This window comes from Zonotrichia albicollis, chromosome 11, assembly GCF_047830755.1.
Source record: "Zonotrichia albicollis isolate bZonAlb1 chromosome 11, bZonAlb1.hap1, whole genome shotgun sequence".
Classification (NCBI taxonomy): domain Eukaryota; kingdom Metazoa; phylum Chordata; class Aves; order Passeriformes; family Passerellidae; genus Zonotrichia; species Zonotrichia albicollis.
In genome coordinates, this window is record NC_133829.1 from 17445656 (window position 1) to 17471795 (window position 26140).

Genomic DNA, 26140 nt, shown 5'->3' on the forward strand with positions numbered 1-26140 from the left:
CAGGTGCCACCTGTGCATTTCTGTGTCTCCCTTCAACACCCCAGTGGGGATCTGGGTGTGCTCAGCACAGAGGAAAAGGCACTCAGGGTGTGCTTTGTCTCTGTTGAGGTGGCTCAGCTGAATCACACCTGGAAGTGCTCCCTGGCACAGGTGGGAGCTTGGACTTGAGCAGGAACTGAATATCTGAATTTCCTTTTCTTTGGAAGCCAAGGCCCAGCCTTGGAGTACTTTGTGTTCAGCCTAAGGAAAGGGGTCAGTAACTCACCAGCCATGGGGGAATGTAAATCAGTTCAGTGAACCTGACCTGCTCAGGGACCTGGCAGCCCTGATCACCTGAATGTGAAGTGCCATTCTCCTGTGACTCACGGGAAAACACAGCCTCAACACCCCAGGAGAAGTTCTCAGCACCCTGCTCCATCCCAGGAGCCCCATCCCTGACCTTGACCTTGCTCTTTGCTGCCCACGAAGCTCTTTGCTGTCTGCATCAAGATAAAACACCTGCTCAGGGAACATTTTACCATTCCAGCACCTTTATAAATAATTTTTATCCCTCTTTTTAATCACATGAAGCAGGAGCTGCTCACAGTGACACCTCTCCTCCTGGGGCCCTCTCCCTGCCTTGAAGGCACTCCAGGAGCTGTCTGCAGCCAGCCCACACCTGAGAGCAGCAGCTGACAGTGCCAGCATGCCCAGAGTGTCCCAGAGCCTGGCCTGTCACAGCTGCCACCTCCAGCAGGGCTCTGGGGAGGGTGTGCAGGCACCTCGGCACTGGTGCCACTCTGCAGTGATGAGTGAGAGCCCTGAGGGTGTCCCAGCTTTGGGAATGCCACAGCTCCTCACCCCATGGACAGTCACAGCCTACCCAGCTCCAGATATTCCGTTTTTTCTTCATCCTGCCAAGCTCTGTGTGAAGAGTGGGAGGGAAGAGCTTCATTTATCTGGAGTGTAGCTGTGCTGAGACTCACCAGGTGACATCATTCAGGGTGTGCTGGACCTGCAGCAGTATGGCTCTGCACAGGGACACCACAGTTTTGGGGAATAATTGAGTTTATGGAAGAGGGGAAGCAATCAGAGGCAGGCCTGAGCTGTACAGAGAGGAGAGAGAGGGAATTGTTCATTTCAAAGGTACCCCCAGAGTGGAGAGGATCCAGCCAGGGAGAAAAGGAGGGGCAGGATGCAAGGAGAGCTGCCCTGGCAGGTGTCAGAGCTCTGTAAATCCATGGATTTACACAGCCAGGCTCTCAGGGAAGCCACTCAGTTTCCAGAGCATGTTCTGGGGATGCTTTACGGCTGATCCAGCTGGCTTTGCTGAGCTCTCCCCCAAGGGCTCCTGAATTCTGAGCAGAAATCTCCCCACAGAGAGAGTGCAGCTCAGTGGGGCTTCACCTGCATCTTCCCAACAGGCAAAGAACCCACAGTCTGGGGGTTAAGAATCATTTTGAGTTCCCTGTTCCAGCTCATCTCCCTGTGCACACAGACTCTGAAACCACAGCAGAGCTGGAGCAGCTCCTCCCAAGCAGGAAACTCCCGGGGCAGGGCAAACCCAGCCCTGAGAGTGGGCTGGGTACCCCTCTGGGGCTGAATTCCTGCAGGAGAGCTCAGGAGAACCCCTGGCAAGGCCAGCCCAGCTCCAGGGCAGAGCTGGGATGTGCAGCCAGGCTCCAAACACATCCCTTGGTGCCAGGAATAATCAGTGAAGACCTGAGAGAAGCCCCTGTGGTGGGAGCAGCCACACTGACAGCAAGCCAGGGCAGAAGGCAGCCTAATAAAATGAGATTATTTCAAATACATGCAAATTCAGAAAGCAATTTAATGACCTGAATTCTTAAAGTGCAGCCAGTGGGCTCAGAGAGAACTGAAAGGAGAAAGGAACAGAAAGTCACAGCTAATTTCCCCTGTGTCTGGGCAGAATTTTAACAACAGAAAGCTAATTTTGATTGTTTGATAGAAGAATTATTGTTGAGTGCTGGCTCCTTTTATGAAATCACATGAGCCTTTCTCCCTGTTCTTTTGTGTGCTATCTACAGTTGAGGAAAATCTGACTTTGCAGTTCTTAATTAGGGGAGCAACATCTGTTTGCTTCGTTTCCATAATTTTACATACCCCCCTCCACTTCAAAGCACCAGGAGCTTTGCTCTGAACATCTCCAAGGCTCTAAATATCTTCTTTTCCCCCTTATATTTAGCCCATTGCTGCAGTGAGGCAGACAGGGAGTTCTCAGAGCCCAGAGGGGAGTGGAGCTGGGGCTGGGGTGGTGCAGATGCTTCCTCTGCTCTGGGGTGCCTCAGTGGGTTGGTGTGCAGCTTTAGCAGGGATTTGGGGTGGATCATTTATCTCAGCACTTCACTGTGCCCAGCACTTGGATTTCTGTGGGATGAACATCCCAGAAGGGCAAATTCAGCCTCCCAGGTTGGATTGCAGGAGAACCTTGGGCTTCTCCTGATGAAGCTTCCCCATGGCTGAGCAGGGACACAGGAGTGACTCCCTGGGGTCACTGAGCAGGGCTGGGGACAGAACCTCATCTCAGGGGGGTCCCCTGGGCCAAACTCATCAGCTGCATCCCCCTAATTCTGCCCAGGGGCTGGGACAGGGAACCCAGGCCAGCAAAAGGGTTGGAACTGTTTACTCATCCCATGAGGAGGAGGAGGAAAAATCTCAGCACCAATCCCATCCCAATTGAAGTCAGTCCCACTCCTCTGTTCTGTCCCACTGCTGGTTTCTGTCTCGTGCAGGAATGTTTGTCCCAGCAGGACTCTGCTCTGGGGCTGGTGGCAAGCAGGATCTTCTCCAGAAGGAACCCACAGGGCTTATACTGGCATGTGGAAACACTGTGTAAATGAGGCAATTCATTACAATGGGGAAGTCAATTAATTTTTCAGTTTGCCAACCAGTTACTGTTTTAAAAAATGGTTTTGAAAAATTCCTCTCCCCTTCCATGGCTGGAAGAATGTTTTGTGTAATCTTCTGCAGTGTTCTGGAGGAGAAATTTGATATTTTTCTTGGCAAATCAGAAGAGAAAAATGTGATCTAATGGAACAGCTAATAGAGGCAAGCTGGGCTCAGGAAAACAGTGAAGTGTAATGTGATTTCAAAGGGAAAATGGAGTGTTCTGGTTTAAAAAACAACAGAAATAATCATTCCAAGCTTTTTACTGGTATTACTTCATCAACTTGACATAAAGCTAAGGAGCTTTGATCAAACCACTTCCAGCAAATAGCAGGCACGTTTGGAAAGCATCAGCATGGTCTGTGTTCAGCTGGGCTGTGGAGCCCCTGGGGTGCAGCTGGGAGACACCCAGGGTGGTTTCTCCTGGGATTCACAGAAATGCCCCCACAGAAATGTTCTACAAGGGCAGCTTGGAGGCACAGCATTATTCTCTCCCTAGTGATGAATCCATGCCAACACAGACCTCCAGGGCACTGAGCAGGAGATCCTCAGAGCTGGATCCCATCTCATGTCCCCATGACCTGGAGCAGTTTCCCCCACCTCAGCAGCCCAGGTTCACAGTCCTTGCCAGAACTCAGTGGGGCTTTCCACAGTGCAGGGCTGCAGGGACACCCTGCTCTGGGACCAGCCCAGAGCCACAGCTGGGGCACTGGGACAGGAGTGGGATGAGGTTAGGGTGCTGGGAGAGGAGTGGGATGGGGTTAGAGTGCTGGGAGATGGGGCACTGGAAGACTGAGCTGGGGGTTAGAGCACTGGGAGAGTGGGATGAGGTGGGTCCTGGGAAAGAGGGATGAGGTGTGGTGACACCAGCACAGAGCCATGGCTGCTGTGGAGCTTTGTTTGGGAAGCTGTTCCTCGTGTCCCTGCGCTGGCCCTTCCCCTCAGGCTGGTTTTATCTCAGGACAGCAGCTTTGTGCCCAGCTGCTTTGAGCTCAGCGTGTGTCCCAGGCACAGCCTGACCTTGCAGTGCTGCAGGGGCTGCACATGGCCCATGCTGGGATTTGTCCCTTCAGCTCTGGGAAGGGCAGCATTGCAAAGCTGCAGTCCCAGTGCCTCTGTGACTCTGGAGTGCTGCAGTCTGGCCACCTCCTCCCTCACCTGCAGCTGCAGTCAGGCAGGTTCTGCTCTCTCCACACACAGTCTGTGTCTCTGAGTGTGGTTAAGCAGCTCTGTGGAGCTCATTGGCTGTGATTTTAGCAGGTCTGGGTGGGAATGACTCACTGTGTGTGTGTGTTCAGTGACCTCCTGTGCCAAATCCCATTTAAAGGTGGCCCTGGTGCTGCCTCTGCTGTGCCTGGCTGTGGGAAGGACTGGGGTCTGTGTCTCTGGGGTATCCAGGGCTGTTCCAGTCCAGCCATTAGAGAATTCCTACACATGCACTTCCAGCCCCTGGAATGACTTGAGCAGCTCCAAACTCTGCTTGCTTTCAGGATCCTGTCCTTCCCAGGATAGGATCTTTCTCTGAGTGGGGAACAAAAGCACAAAAGCTTTTCTGCTTTTTTTTTTTTTTTTTGCAGGGAGTGATTGGCAGTAGGTAAAACAGCAGAGCATTGAGCATCCCATCCCACTCCCCACAGCAGCCAGGTCCTGGGTGCACATCCAGGATCAGAGCCCTGGCAGCATTTCAGTGCAGCTCTGCCCACTGCAGCTTTACCCACAGAGCCCTCAGAGCCACCCCCTGCCCTTTGTGGGGTGACAAAGGCTTGATGTGAAAAAGGGAAAGGAAAACCTTCAGCGTGTTCTGGCAGTATCTGCAATTACAGATTGCTCCTTCCTTTTTTATGGGCTTGGCTCAAATCCTGTCTGCTGGTTCCTCCTGCAAGGGGAGGGGAGGTTTGGGAACAGCTTCCTTTGTCCCTGAGCTCCCTCCTCAGCTGTGAAATCACCTCTCTTCTGAATGTGCTGTGCTTCCTCACTGATGTTTTTCATGGGGGTGGTTTCTGTACACTCCATGCTTTGCAGCAAGAACTAAACACATTTTGCCTTCCCAGCATCACGGTGGGAGTGACTGGGATCTCCCTCCTCTTGCACAATTTCCTCTTTATTGGTGCAGGAGTTGTTTCACCTTTTTGTGGTGCTGGATTTGGAGCTCAGTGAGTTCTATCCAAGACTCTGCTGTTGCAGAGTGGCTCTTCAGGAGACCAGGGTGGCACCTTCCCTCTTCAGTGCCATTCCAGCTCCCTCCTGCCAGATGTTTGATTTTCCATTTGGCTGGAGTAAGAGGCATGTCCTTAAACTCTTACTCTTTTATCTGCTGCACACTTAAAAGCTACATCATGCAGTAAAAAAACAAACAACCATCTGGATGTCATCTAGATATGCCTCAGATCATAAAGATCTGAGACTGGCTGGGTGGGATCAAAAGGAAATCCCTCTGGTGCCAGGCCCTGCCCTGGCTGGCTCTGTCCCTAGCCAGGAGTGATCCCTCCATGCCAGCTTGCACCCCCAGGCTGGACAAATCATTCCATGGCATTTTCCAGCCCATTGCAGGGGCAAAGAGCTGAGCTAAACTCTGGCTGCAGGCTGGGAATCCAGCTGGAACATTCCCTAAAGCTGGGGCTCCAAGGGCACAGGAGCTGCAGGATGCCTGAGGGTCCTACCTGGCCCAGCCGAGCTTTTCCAGCTCATGAATAGAATCACAGAATCATTCAGGTTGGAAAAGACTTCAAGTCCTGACTTACAGGGAAATCTCCTTTTCACATCTCCTTCTCCTCTATATTTGACTCCAGAGTGACCAAGGCACCAGAGCCAGGTGAGGAGAAGGTGAAGGAAGGAGACTGGCTAAAGACTTCACTGATTTTATATTTTGAGGTTTTATTCTTTTTTTCTAATAGAGGCTCAGGTACAAAATGGGAATTTTCCAAATCCATCAGCTTTTTGCCACACTTCCCAGCAGTGCTGTTACTGCCTAAGGATGTGTGTGTCCTGTTGGACACCAGCTCTGTGCTCCAGCTCCCAGCTCTGAGGGGCCTGAGGTTCCACAGGAGCAGCAGATGTGGTGTTTGCCATCTCACTGCTGGGGCAGAGGCCGGGCAGGGCACCAAGGGGAGGCATGCAGGGAAGCGGGGCAGGAAGCTCCACCTGTGCTCTGCCACCCACAGTGACCCTTTGTCACAGACATGTTTTATGGAAAATCCTTTCCTTGGGATTTTTCCTCCTGAGAAGCTGAGAGGCCTCAGGAACAAAATGCAAACAATGATTATCTGCTGCTGTGGAATGCAACAGGTGCATCTGTGATTGGTCTTATGTGGTTGTTTCTAATTAATGGCCAATCACAGTCTGGCTGTTTTAGACTCACTGGTCAGTCACAGGATTTTGTTATCATTCCTTTCTTTTTCCTTGCTTGCTAGCCTTCTGATGAAATCCTTTCTTCTATTCTTTTAGTATAGTTTTAATATAATATATATCACAATGTAATATAATATAAATAATAGATAATGTATTATATTATATATTATATATTATATATTATATATTATATATTATATATTATATATTATATATTATATATTCGAATGTAATAGAATGAAATAGAATATATTTCTTCAATTCTTATATATTATATGTATTATATTATATATATTCTATATATTTATTCTATTCTTTTAGTATAGTTTTGATATAATATATATCATAAAGTAATAAATCAAGCCTCCTGAAACATGGAGTCAGATCCTCGTCTCTCCCTCACCCTGGGACCCCTGTGAACACCACCACAACCCTTTCTCTCCTCCCTTCCTCCACAGGCAAGAAGAACTCCATCCTGCTCCACAAAGTGCAGCACGACCTCAACTCGGGGGTGTTCAACTACCAGGAGAACGAGATCATCCAGCAGATCGTGCAGCACGACCGGGAGATGGCTCACTGTGCCCACAACGTGCAGGCGGCCGCGGCCGCCGCCTCCACGCCCACGCCGGTGATCTGGACGCCGCTGATCCAGGCCCCGCTGCAGGCGGCCGCCGCCACCACCTCGGTGGCCATCGCCCTGACGCACCACCCGCGCCTGCCCACGGCCATCTTCCGCCCGCCCGTGTCCGTGCTGGGCTCGCTGGGCCAGCAGCCCAACCAGACCCCCAGGCAGCTGAAGAGGTTCCAGTCGCTCGTGCCGTCCGCCGGCCCCTCGGCCGTGGGCTCCCCGTCCAGCACGCCCTCACAGCTGCACACGCCGGGCGCGGAGACGCCCTCGTCCTCCTCCTTCCACATCCAGCAGCTCGCCGGCTTCTCGGCCGCCGCCGGCCTGGGCCAGTTCCAGGTGGGGTCCCCTCCGGGGGGCTCCGGCCAGCCGGGGCTCGGCAGCGCCTCCTCGGTGGGGCTGAGCCAGTTCCAGAGCGCACCCTCGGGGTCACCCTTAGGCGCGGCTCAGCCCCCGCAGCAGCAGCAGCCGCAGCAGCAGCCGGCCCTGTCCAGCAGTGGGTTTGGGCACTTCCAGCAAGCCACAGCCAGCTCCCCATCGACATCGCTCACGCAGCTCTCATCAAACTCCCCCCCCAGTCTCCTGAACCAGTTCCAGCCCACCACGAGACCACTGCAGGGGGGACAGTCGCAGCAGCAGCAGCAGCTCTCGGGCAGTGGGACCCTGGGGGGATTGAACCACTTCCAAGCCCCTCCTTCTTCCAACTCTCCATCCTCCAGCCTAAGCCAGCTGGCGCAGGCCTCGGGCGGGCCGTCCGCGGGGCTGTGCCAAACACATCCAAGTGCTTTAGGATCTCTGACTGGAACGATAGCCCAGCTCCACCAGGAGCGGCCTCCCTTCGCCCCCGCGGCCCCGCTGCAGCAGCCCGGCATCGCCTCTCCCTGTTACACCCCTTCTGGCCTTAGTCCTCCCAGCCAGAGCCCGGTGGCCACCAGAACTTTCCAGAGCGGCGCCGCGGGGCCCTCGGGCTCGCACGGCTCGCTGCTGCTGCCGCAGCCCGCCAGCCCCCCGGCCCAGGCGCTGCCGCCGCGCCTCAACCAGGACATCAAGCTGATCTCGGCATCCCAGCCCTCCCTGCCCCAGGAGCTGGCTCAGACGCTGGGCCGCCACAGCTCTCCTCATTCCTCTAGAGAATCTGTTTCCAGCTTCTCCCCTTTCCCCGGCGGTGGCGGCGGGAGCGGACTCCTGGGCAAGCCTTGCAGCTCGGTCCCCGGGCGGGTGACGCTGCCACGCCAGATGTCCTCAGGTTCTCTGCCACACCCGCTGGCCTTGGCCGCCGGCGGGCGCAAAGAGTCCATAGTGCTCACGGGGGATCTGGAGCCCGTCAGGTCCAAACTGCCCTCCAATTTGTGAGGACTCCTGCAGGAGCTGCCTGTGCCAGCTCTGCCCTTCAGTTCCTGATGAGTTCACCGAGCGATTTTTTCCTTTCCTTCCCCTTCTGCGCCACTCCTGCTTTGTTTTCTTTTGTTTCCCCTCCATTTCTTTTGATTAGGTTTAACTGTGCTTAGAAACAAAGAAAAAAAAAAACACATGAAAAACAACGGGAAAAAAAAAAAAAAGAAGATAACCAGGTATTCTTAGAGCTATAGATTTTTGGTCACTTGATTTTATAGAATATTTTAATACACAGGAAAAAAAGGATACGAGCAAATTTAATCCAACGAGGTAACGCACAGCCGGGGCGTGTGCCTGAGCTGGAACACGTGAATGAGCAGCCATAGAAGCCACCAAAAAGGTTTTCCTGTTGAGACAAAGACCCGAGGTTGATGTGGGCCACAGAAGGGGCTGTGGGGTCAGGCCTGGAGCTGGTGTTTGTAGAGCAGCCCTGGCTGCCCTCAGCTTTGCCCCAGCTGTGACCCTGGGGCTGGTGGGTGGCCCAGCACACACCACAGGTGTCCCTCCTCCCTGTCCTCAGCAGGTCACAGAGGAGCTGGGAAGGGGTGAGTTCACTCTTGTAGACCCCTCGAGGGATTTCCCAGGGGCTGAGGTTTGGGTTGGACTCCAGCTGAGGAAGATGAAGATGACCAGGAGATGGACAGGCCTCGCTGCAGATTGTCCCTTTCTTACTCCACTGATGCTGCAGTGGGAACAAGGAGCAATCCCCTGTAAGGCACAGGGAGGGCAGGGATGACCCCTCTGTGCTTTGGCATGTGGGCACCCCAGGCAGAAGGCCCCAGGCTTCAGCCTCTCCGTGGTGTGTGCAAACAGGAGGGATGGAGGAAGAGGCAGTGCTTTAACGTCCTCTCTGTCACTTCAGTGTCTCAGTGTCCCTGGGTGACTGCTCTGAGGAGAACTAGAAAGGGCTGAGCAGTGGGGTGCAGTTCCCAGCCCTCCTCCTCCTCCTTCTTAGCCCAGGGCAGTGGGAGGCACCAGGACAGTTCCAAGATTCACAATTCTGTTTTTACCATTAAAACCAGATCAGCCCAGAAATTTGGCCAGCCATGGTCTGTGCTTGTCCCCTGCTGGGGGAACCGAAATCCTTTGTTTGATTTCACCAGCAATAAGAGCCTGCACCTGGTGGGCTTCCCCTGACACCCTGCAGCGTCCCCTGGGGCACTGGGGCTGGGCTTTGGGGACACTCCCAGTGGGGCGGGGACAGAGCGGGGCCAGCAGCACTGAGAAGCCACAGCCTTTACCTCCAGGGCACACATCTCCTCTGGTGTCACTTGGTCCTCCCTCTCTCTCTGTTTGGGGTTTCCTTAGGCCGAGGGGTGTCTGTGGCCACCTCACTGTCCGAGTCAGGTGCTCAACTTTTCTAACACTCCTTAGAGACACATCCAGCCTCCCTCTGTGCCCAGCCCTCCAGGGGACAGAGACTCCATGCAGCAGTGCCAAAAACTTCCCCCTGCCATTTCCCAGCCCCTGGAGCTCCCTGTCCGTGCCCCAGCCCTGGCTGATGGTTGTTTTTATACCGACCCGTCTGCAGAACTCTCTGCCACGTGCCTGCACCTTGAATGTTGCATTCCTGGGCACTCCTGCTTCACCCTGCTTTGGTGGCTCTGAATTCAGATGTGATCAGCTTTGGTCTTCCTTAAAAAGGGTCAGGGGAACTCTGGAAATGCTTTTTCTACTGGCTCCATCCAGCTCTGTCTGTGTGAGTGTGGTGGGAGGGTGAGTGTGTGTGTGTGTGTGTGTTTGTATAGATTTTATAGATGTACCTATATCTACACACCTGCTTTTCTATCTGTAGGGTAGTCACACACATCTGTAGTCTATTTATGCACATGTGTCAGCACACACACACACACATATTTATATATATATATGTATATCCTAGTTTTAAATGAAAATACGTGTCAGTTCTGACCCTCCTGCAGGGCTGATTGGCAGGTGACAATTATAACCTCTAGATCCTGCTTTTCCAAATATGTACAGGTTCATCTTGAAACAGGAGTTGAAGCAGACTCACAGACCCTCTCATGTTTTCAGAGGTAGAAGGAAGACTCACAATATCCTTTGCAGTTTTTTGGGTTTTTAGCAAACCTTTCCCCTGTGTGCCAGAGGCCGAGCCCCTGGAGGGTTTGGGGTGGGCTGGGCAGGCAGGGGGGAAGGGTCTGCAGCCCTCCTGGGCTCCTGTCCCGTGGCTGCTGCGCTGGCCCTGAGTCCTGGGCACCCTGGGGACCCTCAGGGGACAGCCAGGGCTGGCACTGCCCGGCCATGCCCCCTCCTCACTGCAGGACATCCTCCTTGGCTTTGCTTCCCTCTTTGGGGGATCTCTTTGGGTTTCCAGCTCTCAGCACTGCAGTAGCCAACTTTGAGTTATTCTGACTGGACCCCAGTCAACTAGGCTTGTCTCAGTAGGTGGAACTATATTTATTACTATTATTATTATTATTATTATTATTATTATTATTATTATTATTATTATTATTATTATTTGGTTTCTTTTGGGGGGAAGGGAGGGGAAGAGTTCTAGGGGTGGGGTTTGCAATATAAAACACACAATAAAAACCTTAGTAAATAAAAATGTGAAAAACCCACCCCTCTGACTTGCTCTGTGCTTCACGTGGTGAGCTCCAGGCAACACCAGATGAGCTTTAAAGGAGGAAAATCCCATTTTAGCCCTTTGCTTTGCCCTGTCTCTGTTTTCCTGCTGCCTCTGGAGCTTTGGCAGGATGTTCACCACCTCACACATTCTCTGTATTCAGCCACTGACAGGAAAAGTTTAAAACTTCCACCTACACCTGAATTTTCAGCAGGCCAAGGGAGAGATCTGGCAGTTGTTTTGCAGATGTGTGCACAAAAATCCTTCACTTTGCAGCAGACATGGAAGCTGTGGCTGCCTGTGGGATCCCTGGAGGAGGAGCCCTGCACAGACACAGCCCTGGCAGCAGGACAGGAACCACGGGGAGGATGCCAAGGAGCTGAGGAGTTGTAGGAAGGTAAAAGTGGCCTGAGCTCTGAGCTTCCATTGCTCCTGCCAGGCCCTCTCAGGTCTGTGGGTGACTCCTGGTGGGTCACCCTGTCCTGGAGTTCCCATGAGGGAATTGAGGCACTGAAATGTTGGGGTTACCTTTTGGAATGGGTTTTTAGGCCAGGCTGGTTTCCATGCCATTCCTGGTACAGAGGGAACAGGTTGTTAGCCCTGCCCAAGCCAACATTTGTTTTAAAATTAAGATTTCCTGGAAGATTTGTAAATTTGCAAGGTTGGACTGGAACAGAATCCAAGTTTTGAGCTCTCAAAGCACACCTGGAAGGCCTGGCTGGTTCAGCACATGGTGCTGCCTCACTGCAAGGACTTCAGAGTGCACTGGGATGATCCAGCTGTGGGGAAAACATCCCAAAGGCAGCAGCAGCAGCTCTGCTGGTCTCTCCCTTTGCCCAGCCCCAGTTTGGGCAGGAATTCAGGGAATTTCAGCCTGGCCTGGCTGCCCAGCCAGCAGTGTCTGGCTTTGGGAGGGGCAGCAGCTCCCACACTCATGGCTCTTGCACCCTGCAGGAGATTTTGGGGTGTGGGAGCCCACAGGACCCAGCAATTCCCAGCAGTGCTTTCTGGGATTGACTGGTCCCTGCACCCTTGGCAGAAGGAAAGTGGTGCCAGGGCCTCAGGGAGAGGCAGGCTGGGGCTCAGCTCTCCCTTGGGAAGAGGATTTCCCTCCTCTCTGCAGCCCTGTGCCTGGCAGGACCCTCAGGCTGGTCCCCCCAGTCACAGCCACCATCAGGGACACTCTGCCACACCTCTGGGTGTCCCCAGGGAGCCCCAGGCCGGGGCTGGGGTTGGCCATGCCCTGACTGAGTCCTGTTTCATCTCCTCTGCAGTTCCAGGGACCTCCCAGCACAGGACCAGCAAGCCCAGGTACCTTGCAAGGTGCAGAAGGAAAAGGGAGTTGCATCTTTTTCCTCCCTGCTAGGAGAGCCATGAGTAAGTTGGGAATGATCCCTTTAAAGCCATCACTACAGCAGAGTGTGTATTTTACCTAAGATGAGGAACAGCAGAGAGCTTTCACCCTCAGGCTCAGGGCTGAGCTCATCCCTGTCCCCCCGGCTCTGCTGTGACAGTGACAGGAGCCATGAGCCACACTGATCCCTGCTCTTCTGTGGGACAGGATCCCTTTGGGAAGGGGAGATGGGCACAGAGCAATGCCCTCAGCCATGGCCAAAGCACAGACAGCAAAGAGCAAATGGGGCAGCTCCTCCAGGGCTCCACAGCCTGGGCAGAGGGGACATCACCCCTGGGAGGTGGCAGAGGACACTTCCAGCTCCTTGGGAATGCCAGAGCTGGAGTGGGGCACCCACTGGGGCTGCTCTGCTGGCACTGAGGGCCCCAGAGCAGAGTGGGACAGGAGAGGCACTGAGGGCACAGGGACAGAGAGGGGAACAGCCCTGGGGTCAGGGTGGGACCCTCCTGAGCTGAGGGAAGGACAGAAGGGCCAGGGATGGCTGCTCAGCAGCCTGGCAGGGAGTGCTGGGGTCACACCTGGAATAAAGGCTGGCCAGGAGCTCTGCCTCCCACAGGGGAGAGAGCTGGACACAGAGCTGGCACCTGGTGACCAGGACCCTCCCTTGGCAGTGATTGCCCAGCACTGCAGCCCAGAGGGGTCAGACACGGGCACCACGGGGAGGGCAGGGCAGAGGGCAGCCCGTGCAGGGTGCCAGGATGCCAGGAGCCCTGTGCCAGCCCCAGGGGGATGGAGCTGCAGGGATGAGCCCCAGAACTGGCACCCACCAGCACACCAGCGGTGCTCTTTGCTGGATGCCAGACCCTCCCCGTGCCCTCTGCCCCCTGCAGGCCGTGCCCAGCCCCCAGCCCTGTGTGAGGGATGGGGGGATCCTTCCCTCTGCAGAGGGGGAGAAGCAGGGCAGGGCATTGGGGTTGGAGGTGATCCTGCAGCAGCTTTTCATCATCCTGCACTTCCCTGCTCATGGAGAAATGCTCCCACTGTGGCCCCAGGTTTGGTGTGTGCCTCTGCTCTGGTCTCTGGTTTCTCAGCCCAAATCTGCACTCAGAAACCTGCAGGAATGAAGTGAGGCTGCTCAGGCACGTTGTGAGCAGCACTATCAGCTCCTTGGCTGGACACTGATTTCCCAGGGGAGAAGCTGGGGCAGCCCAAGGTCCCCAGGTCAGAGCTGAGCTCCCCCTGCTTTCCAGCACAGACCTTCCCCAGGTGTGCTCCCCGTGCAGTGATGGCTGCGAGGACACTCTGCCCTCCCTGCACCCCCCAGCGACTCCAGGGGAGCAGTGCCCGCTGTCCCCAGCCCTGTGTGCACCCAGGGGTGCCTGGGCACTGCTCCTGGAGGAACAGGGGCTGCTGCCTGCTCTCTCCCCTGGATGAGGACAGGCTCGATTTTAGCTGGGTTTGTGCACATTGATTCTGCCACTTCACTTTCAGAGCCCCCAGCCATTCTCCCTCGCCAGTTCCAGCGCCCTTTGCCAAAGCCCCGCTCTGGCTTTAGGCTCTGATTTTAACGGAGCTGAAGGCGGTGCCATTAATGCAGATTAAGGGAACAAAGCTGTAACTTGGTTCTGCCATCTGCAGAGGCAGCAGAGGCGATTGCTGCCCCTGGCAGCAGCTCCCACCGACCCCAACCACTCCTGATGGGACAGAGCTCGCCTGAAGCCCCTCAGGAGATGGGGATGCGCTCATGGGGAGTCCCAGCAGCGTCCCTGGAGCTGCAGCCCGGCAATGCCAGGCCCTGTGCGGGCACTGCCCGGCTGGCACGGGCTGTGCCCAGGGTGGCACCGGCAGAGCCCGGAGCTGGGCACGAAGGCGTTAACAGCCTGTCCCGGTGCCACGTGTGTGAGCTCCTTCTCTCCCCGGGAGCGGCTCCCGGCTGGGCTGGAAATTACGGAGCTCTCCAGGGTCATTTTCCGCCCTTCTCCCTCCCGCTGCTTTTACACGGCCGCGCTGGCGGGCGGGCAGCGGCGCTCACGGGGTACCAGCGCCGGAGCCACGTGCTGGCTGTCCCCCCCAGGGCTCCTGTCCCCCCAGGGCTCCTGTCCCCCCAGGGCTCCTGTCCCCTCAGGGCTCCTGTCCCCTCCAGCGTGTCCCGGGGCCAGGTACCTCCTCCCAGGGCTCCTGTCCCCTCTGGGCTCCTGTCCCCTCAGGGCTCCTGTCCCCTCCAGCCTGTCCCCCCCAGGGCTCCTGTCCCCTCAGGGCTCCTGTCCCCTCCAGCGTGTCCCGGGGCCAGGTACCTCCTCCCAGGGCTCCTGTCCCCTCAGGGCTCCTGTCCCCTCCAGCCTGTCCCCTCCAGGGCTCCTGTCCCCTCCAGGTCTCCTGTCCCCTCAGGGCTCCTGTCCACTCTAGGGCTCCTGTCCCCTCAGGGCTCCTGGCCCCTCTGGCCTGTCCCAGGGCCAGGTGCCTCCCCCCAGGGCTCCTGTGCCCCGCTGTGGCCGCAGGATGGGGTCAGATCCAGCCAGGACCCTGCCCAGCCCTTCAGTCCCTGCCCACAGGGCAGCCGTGGTGATTCCCTGAGCGCAGGAGGGAAGCAGGGCACGGGGCTGAGGGCACAGCGCTGCCCGACGCCTCTGCTCACCGCTGCGGTGCCAGGCAGGAACGAGTCCCGAGGGATTGTTCACCTCCCCCTGCTGCCTCACACCCCTCTAGTGACAGATTGGAGCGCCAGGACAGCTCGTGTCGCATGTCCCGGTGCTCCTGGGGAGCCTGTGGCACTGAGGACTGTCACACTCAGCCCCACAAGGCTGCTGAAGGTGTGGCTTTGATCAGCGCTGCCATGAAAGCTCCACCCCACAGACCATCCTGGAGACACTCGTGGCACAGCCCACACCTTTCTTTCTTCCCTGTCTGCACCAAAGTGGTCTCCTAAATCACAGGGTTTGGTTCAAGTGGTGCAAAACCAGGCAGGCACCAGCCTTGGGCACTCTGGAATATCCTCTGGGAGCCCTGAGTCACAGCCCTGTGGGCACTCAGCATCCATTTCTCATTTATCCTGGTGCTGTTCTTTGCTTGATGGGTTTTGTTAGATCCCAGTGGTTCTCACAGAGCAGCCTTGGCTGGGAAGGGCTGTCCCTACTCCATTCCCATCCCATCCCATTAATGCCCCACTGCTCCCTGCCCCCTCTCCAGGCCCAGCTGGGTGGGCAGAGACAGCCCCAGCCTGGAGCAGCTGGGCTGGGACTCAGGGAAATGGCCTGGAGCTGGGGCTGGAGATGGGAAACACCTGGGATGGAGATGATGGGAAACACCTGGGATGGAGGTGATGTGATTGGAAACACCTGGGATGGAGATGGGAAGCACCTGGGATGGAGATGATGGGATTGGAAACACCTGGGATGGAGGTGATGGGAAGCACCTGGGATGGAGGTGATGGGATTGGAAACACCTGGGCTGGAGATGGGAGACACCTGGGCTGGAGATGGGAAGAACCTGGGATGGAGATGATGGGAAGCACCTGGGAGTGTGGGGCACAAGCAGGTTCCAGTTTGGCCTCTCCCAGTCCAGCTCCTTGCAGCAAGCAGCAGGAAGAACCAGCAGCTTCTCCTGTGGCTGCCCAGGTAAGAGTGGGGGGCTTTGGGGGTGACTCTCCACCTGAACCCCACCTTTTGGGGTGCTGTGGGCCCTGGCTGATGGGGGCAGCTGTGGGGTTCTCACTGGATTTGTTTGTCCCCGTGACATTCTGGCTCTCCCTGTCCCTTCCCCAGGCAGGTGTGCAGCTGGGGCTGGGGCTGGGGGTGTTCTCCACTCCTTCATGCTCATGTTCCTGTGGCTGCCAAGGGTTGGCTTTTCCCTTTCCAGCCTTGCTGTGCCCTGTCAGTCCTGCCTGTTTCCTGCAATGTCTGTCCCCTGCCCTTCCAGGGTGCCACCACCCTGCAGAGCTGGCACAGCTGCTCTGGGGGCAGGATTTTGTTGTGTCTGGAATGTTCTGGAGAGCCACAGTGCAGCTCCAAGCTTGGCCTTCAAGAGTCACAGGGGGGGCAGGTGTGCTGGAAACCTCCCCTGATCTCACAGAAACAGCCTGGCAGAGCTGGGGGTGCTCACCTGGAGGGAAGAAGGCTCCAGGGAGAGCTCAGAGCCCCTGCCAGGGCCTGAAGGGGCTCCAGGAGGGCTCTTCCGACCCCTGTTGTGGGTGGGAAGCCAAAGCTCCCCTGGACAATGCGGGATTTACCCCGGGATTCCCCCTGAGGAGCAGCAGCAGCCCTGGGGCCCCCTGGTCCCTCCCGGAGCTCAGCTCGGGCCGTGCGAGCGCTGCGGCTGCTGAGCAGCGAGGCACCGCTGCCACCTGCTGTCCCCGGGCTGCGCTGGCACCCTGGGCCTGCAGGGCTGCCTGGCACCGCCCTGGCACCGCCCGGGGCACAGGACACAGCCAGGGCTCCCCAGGGAACCTGGAGCAAAGGAGGCTCAGGGGGGGAATCTGTGGCTCTGCACAACTCCCTGACAGGAGGGGACAGCCCCAGGTCGGACTGTGCTCCAGGGGACAGGGACAGGAGCAGAGGAACGGCCTCAGGCTGGGCCAGGGCAGCTCATGGGGCGGGTGTGTGCCCTGCTGGAAACCTCCCCTGCTCTCACAGAAACGGGCTGGGAGAGCTGGGGGTGCTCACCTGGACAAGAGAAGGCTCCAGGGACACCTCAGAGTCCTGAAGGGGCTCCAGGAGAGCTGGAGAGAGACTGGGGACAAGGGATGGAGGGACAGCACACAGGGAATGGCTCCCACTGCCATTGGGCAGGGATGGATGGGATATTGGGAATTGGGAATTGTTCCTTCCCAAGGAAGGGTTGGACAACAGGAGGAATTTCTCCATGGAAAGGTTGCTCAGGCATTGGAATGGGCTGCCCAGGGAGGTTTGGAGTCCCCATCCCTGGAGGTGTCCCAGGAATGCCTGGAGGTGCACTCAGTGCTCTGGGCTGGGGACAAGGTGGGGTTTGGGCACAGAGTGGATTCTGTGGTCTGGGAGCTTTTCCCAGCTCAGTGATGCCAATCCCAGCCTGGGCAGGGTTGGCAAAGCTCAGCTCCTGCCCCCCTGCCTGGAGCTGGAGGTCGGTGAGCCCAGCAGGGTTTAGCTGCTCTCCCTGGACACAGAAACGCCCCCAGGCCTCTCCCCTGCCCCCACCATCCCTCCGGGGCAATTCCAGCTCCCTGCCCAGCTGGGGGCTTCGAAGGGGAAGGAAGGAGTGACCAGAAGGACCCGAGTGACAGGGAGGGGACAGGAGTGACCCAGGCAGTGGCCGCTGGCTCTGGGCACATCAGCACGGGGGTGGCAACAAGGACATCAATTCCTGCAAGTGCAATATCCCATGGTTATGGTGTTATTTTTCCATTATTTCCCAGTTTATTAAGGCTATTATTTGTACTTGCACTGATGTGAACCCCTTCCTTCTCTGCTTGCTAATTAAAAGGTGATATTGTCACTGTGGAGCTTTGAAATAGGGAAATGCTCCAAGTTCAGAGACTGCACAAAACCTGAAGGGAGAACAATTCTCTTTCTTCACAACCCACAGCAAGGGAAAAAAGAGCAAGTAAAACTCCAAACCTGGTCACTGAACCCACTAGCAATAATTAAACAAACTCTCCAAGCAGGACAGGAGTTGATTGGATTAAAAAAAGTGTATTGGATGCCCAATACAAAATAATAAACATGAAGTTATTAAAAAAAGCCATAGAGGATACAGCAAATACTACAGAAAAGCAAAAAAATTGTACAGAAAGGTCGACATCTACAGCAGTCCTTGAAATTCTTCTACATGAGAATCATAAAACAATGTACAGGTTTGGTTTGTTCCTTTTCCCCAAAAGTCTGAGGGAAGCTGTCACTGCACAGCTGGACTATGACACTACAAGGATACACAATGTTCCAAAGTTAAAATCACAGGATATGTAAGAAAACGTAGCATTAAAATGTGAAAAAGTGCAATACAGATTGTACACTGAATTGAATAAATGTTTTTTCTTTTTTTTTTTTCAGTTTAACCTTAAAAAACCAACTTTGAACAGTTGTTTTATCATTAAAAATATTCCCCCTCCCCAAATTCAATGACAATATTAACATTCATGGTGTTCTACATAAGGAATATTCACAAAGGCCCCCAGCTGGGAATACTGTGTGTGTAGGATGGCATGTCTTTGGGTATAGGTAAAAAATAGGCAAAGGAACAGATCCACACCCTCCTTTCTCAGGCCAGGTGTGGATTTTATTCTTTAAATACATGTTCTGTAGCTTATTTTGCCCTGAATTGTACTGATTAAAATCCAAACATGAATTATCCAGGTGGCCCATGGTGCTACCATTTATTTAATTCCCTCCCCTCCCTCAATAATAAATAAATGCAGGAAATGACCCCACCCTCAATCCCTGCTCCCCCTTCTCCCAGGGACAGCTTCAGCTCCACTTCAGGGATAAAGGGAAGCGAAGGAAGCCAAGTTCTTTTTGCCACTTCAGTGGAATTCTCCTGGCAGAGGCACAGAGGGGCCTGAGCTTCCCAAATCCCAGCCCTGAACCATCAGGAAGTTTGGGATTCCTTTTATCCTAGAAGTGAAATTGCACAGGAGCTCATTGGCAGCTGGCTGGGGTTTCTCTCTTTTTTATTTCTCGTTTTGCTGAACTCCAGCCCTTTTTTTAATGCAGAGAAGGACAGAGCCAGGCAAGCACACAAAGAGAGAAGGAAACCCCTCTTCCCTCCCTGTTCCCTCTCCTCCCTTTCCACACAGCTCTGGGAACAGCACCTGGGTCACCAACACTGGCTTGATTTTTACATGGTTTCCAAAGTGTAAAAAAATACATTTTTGCCTTGGTTTGTGTCTGAGGAATCCTTCAGAGCAGGATTCCTGTGGGATGGCCTGGGACAGGACCTGCAGGACCCTGTGGCCACCCAGTGCTCTCCAGCAGGATCTGGGCTGTTGGGAATGAGAAAATCCTCAAGTTCTCTGAGCCCAGGGGGCTCAACCCCAGCCCTGCAAGCTCCTGATCCATCTCTAAACCAACAACAACAAAACAGCTGCCAAAAGAAGCTCCCTGTAGGGTCACCTGGGCAGGAGAAGCCCAATTCCCAGGAGGAATTCTCTGAATGTTCCTAAAGGAGCCTCTTGCTGGCCCAGGGAGCAGACACACAGTACAGCTGAAGATGTTTCCTTGTTCTTCAGTCTTCCCAGTCACTGGAAAAAGACAGGAAACAACAGGAATGAACCCTCCCCCCCAGGATCCCCTCCCCTTCCCCAGCTACTTCTCCCCCCACTGAAAATATGAAACTGCACAAAAAGCGACAAACAAGGCTCTCAATTACACCTCAACTCAAACAGACCGGGAATCTCACAGTGATGAGAGGAGAAAAGTCAGGCTTTTAATAATTATAATATAAAAATAATAAAAAAAGCTTACAAAGAGCAGTGCAGCATCCCAAAAGGCCATGGATTAACTGCCAGAAGGGGACGTAATTATACGCAGGATAAAAAACAAAACTGAACAACCCACACTGGCAATGAATTTTCATACACAATAGAACAAGCAGTCAAACCTCAGCCTAGGCTGTGGAAAACAACAGTTTCTCCCTTTTTTTTTTATTACAATATTTTTTTTCCTTTTTATAAAAAAAGATAAAATAAAAACAACAAATAAAATTGTACATAAATGCCAATGTCCAACACTGAAAAGGCAGGGCAATCACACCACTGAGACAAAACCTGACCAGAAAAAAACTAATGGCGAGTCCACTTTGCTTTGCTTTTGTCCTGCTGGGTCCCAGCCTGGCGTGGCCCATCCTGCTGGGTGCTGCTGGAACCCCACGTGGCTCCCTGCAGGACAAGGGGTGACACTGGTGTCACCTGGGCTGGTTCCTCTCCTCCTCCCTCCATTGCTCTCATGTGCTGTCCCTCTTTCTGGTTTGTTGATTTGTTATTTTTTTCTCTTTGTCGTTGTTTGCTGTAGTGTTTCCTCTGTACAATCCTGGTGGGCAGGGCAGAGTCCGAGGCCGGGCGCTCAGGCCGTGGTGATGGCGTTCAGGTCCTTCATGAGCCCCTCCAGGTGCGCCATCTCTTTGGTCAGCTCGTCGGGCTCGTAGCTCTGCAGGGACAGGGGCACTCACACAGGGCTGGGGCTGGCCAGGAGCCACCCAAGGGCACTCCTGGGGCAGCCCTGGGCCCAGCTCAGCCAGCAGCACACGGGATTTAGCCATGCCAAGGGGGGTTTGGGCACAGAGTGGACTCAGTGGGCTGGGAGCTCTTTTCCCAGCTCAGTGATTCCCTGTGAACCCAGCCTGGCAGGGTTGGAAAAGCTCAGCTCCTGCCATGGCTCTCTTTCCAAGTTGTGGTTCAGAGCTCCACTGGCCAAGCCCTGTTCTCCTGCCTCAATCCCTGCCTTTGAACCAAAGCAGGAAATGGAGAAGGATCTTCCCAGCTTAGGGAAAGGTCCTATGCACCTTTTATATGGTGCATTTTGTAAATAAATTCATGGGCAGGTAAACAGACAGAAATACAACTGTGAAGGACTGCTTGACTGTGAAGGTGCCCTCAGTTCAGCCCATGCACTGAGGGTCTGTCACTGCCTGCTGCTCCTGCACTTGAATTTGTTGGCAGAGTCAGCAGAAATTGCAGAAGTGGTGCCAGGGAAAGGCAGCACAAAGGAATGCAAAGAAACCTGCTTTTGCTGGAAATTAAAACTTCTGTTCTCCTGAAAATAGAAACAGCAGTTGCACTGATCACAACACAGACCAAACCCCTCTGATTGTCAAACCCAGGCCTTAGGACCAGAACCATTAAATTCATGGATCAATCCACAAAGGAGCAATGACTTAGAGCTACATGTTAATTATCCTAACAGTGACATCAGACATCAGCTTGCAAATGACCCCAAGACCATCCCTGTCACTGCATTTGGTCAATTTGGGCTAAATTATCATTTCATTTTAACAGATCAGACATTACTGTGCATGAGTAAAGCTTTGCTCCAGGAAAAAAGGTCCAAGGGACACTTCACCAAGGCTGTTTGGGATCAGGACAGCTGCTAAACTCACAATTTTAGGCTCAGCTGTCCCATTTCTGTCACCACTGTGGACAGACCATGGCCTGGCTCATCTCCAAGCCCCTCCTGACCAAGGCCTTCCCAGTTCTGAGCAGTTTCCAGCCCTGTCCTGTTCTCACACACAAACTTCCTCCTCCATTCCAACAGCCAAGAACTTGCACTTTACCAAACCTCTGCCTTGTGCAGCAAAGTCATCCCAGCCCTGTGCCCAACACAGCATCTGCCAGCTCCTGACTGGGACAGAGAGCAGCAGCTGGGAGTGAACTCCTGCCTTAAACTCCTTCCTACAGCTTCTCCCAAAAACCCAGAATTAATTCAAATCATTACCCAACCCTGAACCTCACAGTTCAACCTGTAATTTACATTTTAAGATTCATAGTTGAAGCAGTAATTTAATTTAATCTGTTTTTTTTGTGCTGACTCTACCTTGCACTAATGCATTAATGATAAAAAGTATTAATGGCTCTATTTAAATATTACAAATTAGTTGTGGAGTATGGGTTTGGTACAGACCAAACAAAATTAATAAAGCAGGAGTGACAGAAGCTCAAAAGGGCACCAAGATCAAGTTTCCAGATCAGGACATAGAGAAATAAAATCAGGGGAGTAAAAAACGTGACAAAAGGACAATGAGGAAAAAAATTCCAAATGAGCATTTCCTGCAGCAGTGATGCAGCAGTGAACATTTCTGTATTAACAGGTGACACAACGGCCACAGCAGCAGCTCCTTGGCTTGCAATTTGAGAGGAAAACAGCTCTTCCAGTGCCTCACACCCAAAACATTCCTTAAAAGCTGCTTCCAAAGCTGCCCAACAAGGCTGCACCCTTCCCAAAAGTCAGGAAACTTTCCTGTGATAATTTACAAACATTTTTTGGAAGATGGATAGCTTGGAACACTCTGACGTTAATGTCAAATGTTCTGTCTGCAATGGCACTGGGAATGCTCAGGGAATGGCACTGGGAATGCCCTGCAGAGCTGGGGATGGCACTGGGAATGGCACTGGGAATGCCCTGCAGAGCTCAGGGATGGCACTGGAAATGCCCTGCAGAGCTGGGGATGGCACTGGGAATGCTCAGGGAATGGCACTGGGAGTGCCTGCAGAGCTCAGGGATGGCACTGGGAGTGCCCTGCAGAGCGATGGAATAACAATGACATTGGGACTGCTCTGCAGAGTTTGGAAATGACACTGGGAATGCTCAGGGAATGGCACTGGAAATGCCTGCAGAGCTGGGGATGGCACTGGGAGTGCCCTGCAGAGCTGGGGATGGCACTGGGAGTGCCCTGCAGAGCTGGGGAAGCTGCAGCTGCAGGACTCAGCAGGACCCTCCCTGTCTCCCCCCATTTTCCACGCAGATTCCTGGCATAGGAGCTGTGGCAGTGCCAAGCCCCTGTGCCCATGCAGGTGCCCCCAGAGCCCCGGGGTGAGCCCTGCCAGCCTGGCAGGGGTACCTACGCTCTCCGAGTCCTCCAGCATGCGCGTGGTCTCCTGCACCTCGGGGGCGCTGGGCACCACCACGGGCATGGGCGGCCGGGTCCTGCCCAGGGTGCCGATGGACGCCGTCTTCACCGCGTGCAGGGGGTGCCCGGGGGCTGCAGAGAGGGGGCACACGTCAGGCACGGGCACTGCCTCTGTGCCTGCCCAGGGAGCCCCTGGGAGGAGCACAGGAAGGACACAGGGAATGGCTCCCACTGCCAGGCGTGGATGGGATAGTGGGAATTAGGAATTGTCCCCTGGGAGGGTGGGCAGGCCCTGGCACAGTGTGCCCAGAGCAGCTGGGGCTGCCCCTGCATCCCTGGCAGTGCCCAAGGTCAGGCTGGACTGAGCTTGGAGCAGCCTGGGACAGTGGGAGCTGTCCCTGCCCATGGCACAGGGTGGCACTGGATGGGATTTAAAGCTCCCTTTGAACCCACAGGAGTCTGGGATATGTCATGGTTTGACTCTGGCACAATGCCAGTGCCCCCTTGAAAATATATTTCTATCAGGAGAAAAAGGACACTTCATTTATGGTGTGTTGGATTTGAATTGCCTTATCTACCTACAGAAAATGACCCCAACAAAAGTCACCCCAGCCTGTGCCATATTTCCCGTGATGCCCAACCCCACCTCCCTTTGTTCCCCGTTTCGTGGCCTCACCTTGCTGGCTCAGCAGGGGGGTGCTGGGCAGGGCAGGGTCGAAGGGGCCCCCGGCGTTGGGCACGGCGGGCACGGCGAAGCTCTTGAGGGGGTGCGAGGGGCGCACGTGGGCCGTGGGGGGGCCCTGCGGCTCCTCCTCGGCGGGCAGGAACGGCCCCTCGGGCTCCGCCAGCTCCGCGCTGGGCACGGCCGAGCCCGCCGGCATCGTGTCCGTGCTGGGCGTGTTCCGGACGGACTCTGCGGGGACACACAGCGACAGCAGGGGTCACTGCTGCTCCTCCTGCTGGGACCCCGGCCCGCGCCGAGTGACCATCGGCTGAATGGGAGCTAAAGGAGCCGAGAGCTGAGCGATTCCACCTCTCACGGTTTGGCACTGAAAGAGCTCCTTGGTCCACTCCTCAGACAAACAGCACAGAACACGAATCTGCAGCCTCCTTTTACCCCAGAGTACCAAAACACTGGCATTTTTAACTAGGAACTCTTCACAGCACTGGGGTGGTCACAGAGGAGCCACACTTGAAATCCATTTACTGAGACTCATGGAATGGTTTGGGCTGGAATGGAACCTTGCAGCCTCAGGAACTGTTTTCTTAAGGAAACAACTTTTGGCTGTGATACCTTCAAATGGTGACCTTCAAGTAGAGAAGCTCAGAGTTTGCTTCATCCCAGTGTGTTCCCCACGTGCACATTTAGCAGCACCAGTGCTTTGGGATTTTCCAGAGCAATGCAGACTTCAGTGCTCTCTAAAACTACTGCAACTGATTCTGATCAAGCCTGGAAGTGCTGCATGGAAATCACCCCATTCTCTGTGTACCCCATTCTCCATAGCCAAGCCTGGACTTTCCTTCCCTGCTGGTTTCCAATTGTGTTATTTAGGGGAAAAGTTACCCCACGAAGCAGCTCAGAGTTAATCTGATGTTTCAGACTCCAGGACAGGAGGAGTCCCTGCTTGGAGCTGTGTGTAAAACATGAACCCCCTTTTCCAAGGACACCACCAAGGATGTCAAGGATCAATAGCTGACCTACCCAGGCAAGCCCAGCCCATCCTGACGGAACCCCCAGAGCAGAGTGGCCCAGCTCCAGGCTGGGGTTTCCAGGTGTTTCCCTGGCTGCTGCACAGAGCAGCAGCTCCCTCAGGCTTGGTGTCTCACCTGTGGAGTCGGCCCTGTCCGAATGGGACATGGCAGAGCCCAGGGGCCACGGGCTGAGCTGGTGCTGCAGGAAGCTGCGGGTTGGAGAGGCGAGGCTGCCGGAGTGGAAATGGTGGTGAGGGGGGTCGAGGGAATGGATGGGATGAGCACTAATCACAGCTGTGGATGAACACAAGACAGAGAAACACTTAACACACACACAGGACAGGCTCCTGGGGGCTCCCCCCCCTGCTCCCTCCTCCAGCAGGGAGCCAGACCCTCGGCTGACTGACAACCCAGAATCAACCCCTGGGTTATCACACCTCAAAGGTGCTTAGGACAAAAAAATTACCCAATTACAGCTCCAAAAACTGTGCCACCAGCTCTTAATGCACTGCTGGATTCCAAGGAAAAGTTCAGAAGAAGAATAAAGAGAATACAGATCTGTTATCCACATTGATATATTATCCACTATTATATAGTGAATATACTATCCACTATTGATATACCATGGAATGAGGTGTGGTAAACAATAAACAGCCCTTTGCTTCCCAGCATCCTCCCAGAATTTCTGTACTCCAGGAGGCAAAGAAGGAAGTCACTAGGTACACACCATGACTGCAAATTAGACCAAACTGGCACAGTGAATTGCCATAATTCAGTACTTAGGAGGTAATGAATAACTCCATCTGAACTCTGCAGTGGGTGGAAGAAAGCCATGGAAGGTTGTGCAGGCCCAGAGCTGGAGATGGAATGGTTCTGGTGGGGCTCACTGAGAAAGGGCCTCATGTGCCAGGGTGAGCTCCTGCAGACCCCACAGTGGATGTCCCACTCCCACAAAGCAGAGCCGGTGGCAGGAGGCCCCTGGAGCTCTCACAAACAGCATGGACAGGCCAAGCCTCAAGGCCAAGCTCCAGCAGGGCCTGGGCTGCTCTGTGCCCCCAGGCAAGGCAGGAGCAGAGCCTGGCATGGGATGGGCACCTGTCCCACAGCCACGTGTGAAACAGACCAGCTCCAAGGAACTCAGTGTCAAACTGCATCCTCTGCTCCCCCCTCACACGTGGAGAGCTGGGAGACAACAAGGGGATCACACTGCTTGGTGTACAGCCAGCAAACCACATGCTACTCTTGGATAAATGCCACAGAACAAGAAGACTGACAAACTGAGCCATCAGGTCATCAGGACACTTGAAAAAGTAGGCAGAGATCAACAACACCAAGTGCTCAGCTCAGTTTTTAATTCAAGTAAAAGAAAGTGGAGATGTAATGAACTGCTCTGAAATAATTCCATAAAATGGAGAGACTGTGGCAGCAGCCACCTGGTTGCAGGTGGAACATGATCACAGAGCTCAGGGAAGTCTAAAGCTCAGCCTGGGTGAGCTTGCTGTGATTTTACCTCCCAGTTCTGCCCCTGCACAGTAACTCCTGACCTTCTCACTGGGGTTCTCACACAGGGCTTCAGTCTGGCTGCTCAGAGGTTCAGCCAAGTCCCTTTCCATCTTGGAGTCATTTGAAAACTCTAGATGTGTTGTTTAATTCCAAAAATATTTCATAATAATGGTAATTTTGGTATCAGAGAAGGATCCCAGGGCAAAGAAATCTCAAGGAG

The 26140-nt window shown here is 54.3% G+C and overlaps 2 protein-coding genes across 10 annotated transcripts in view; one reads left to right on the forward strand and one right to left on the reverse strand.

Annotated features, from left to right (window-relative positions):
• Positions 1 to 8453, forward strand: part of HCN4 (hyperpolarization activated cyclic nucleotide gated potassium channel 4) — a 102949-nt gene extending 94496 nt beyond the window's left edge. Inside the window, exon 8 of the mRNA XM_074549624.1 lies at positions 6693 to 8453. Within this exon, the coding sequence (XP_074405725.1) occupies positions 6693 to 8212 (1520 nt within the window). The 3' untranslated portion in view covers positions 8213 to 8453. The remainder of the gene's footprint in view (positions 1 to 6692) is intronic.
• Positions 8454 to 17841: 9388 nt separating this feature from the next.
• Positions 17842 to 26140, reverse strand: part of NEO1 (neogenin 1) — a 185162-nt gene continuing 176863 nt past the window's right edge. For 6 of the 9 annotated variants that reach the window (XM_074549631.1, XM_074549632.1, XM_074549630.1 and 3 more), the window contains 4 exons: positions 24553 to 24711; positions 23402 to 23638; positions 22721 to 22857; positions 17842 to 20309 (listed from right to left, as the gene is read on the reverse strand). In XM_074549631.1, coding sequence (XP_074405732.1) covers positions 20226 to 20309; positions 22721 to 22857; positions 23402 to 23638; positions 24553 to 24711 — 617 coding nt within the window. In that variant the 3' untranslated portion in view covers positions 17842 to 20225. The remainder of the gene's footprint in view (positions 20310 to 22720; positions 22858 to 23401; positions 23639 to 24552; positions 24712 to 26140) is intronic. The other 3 variants (XM_074549634.1, XM_074549635.1, XM_074549633.1) reach the window with 1 other exon arrangement.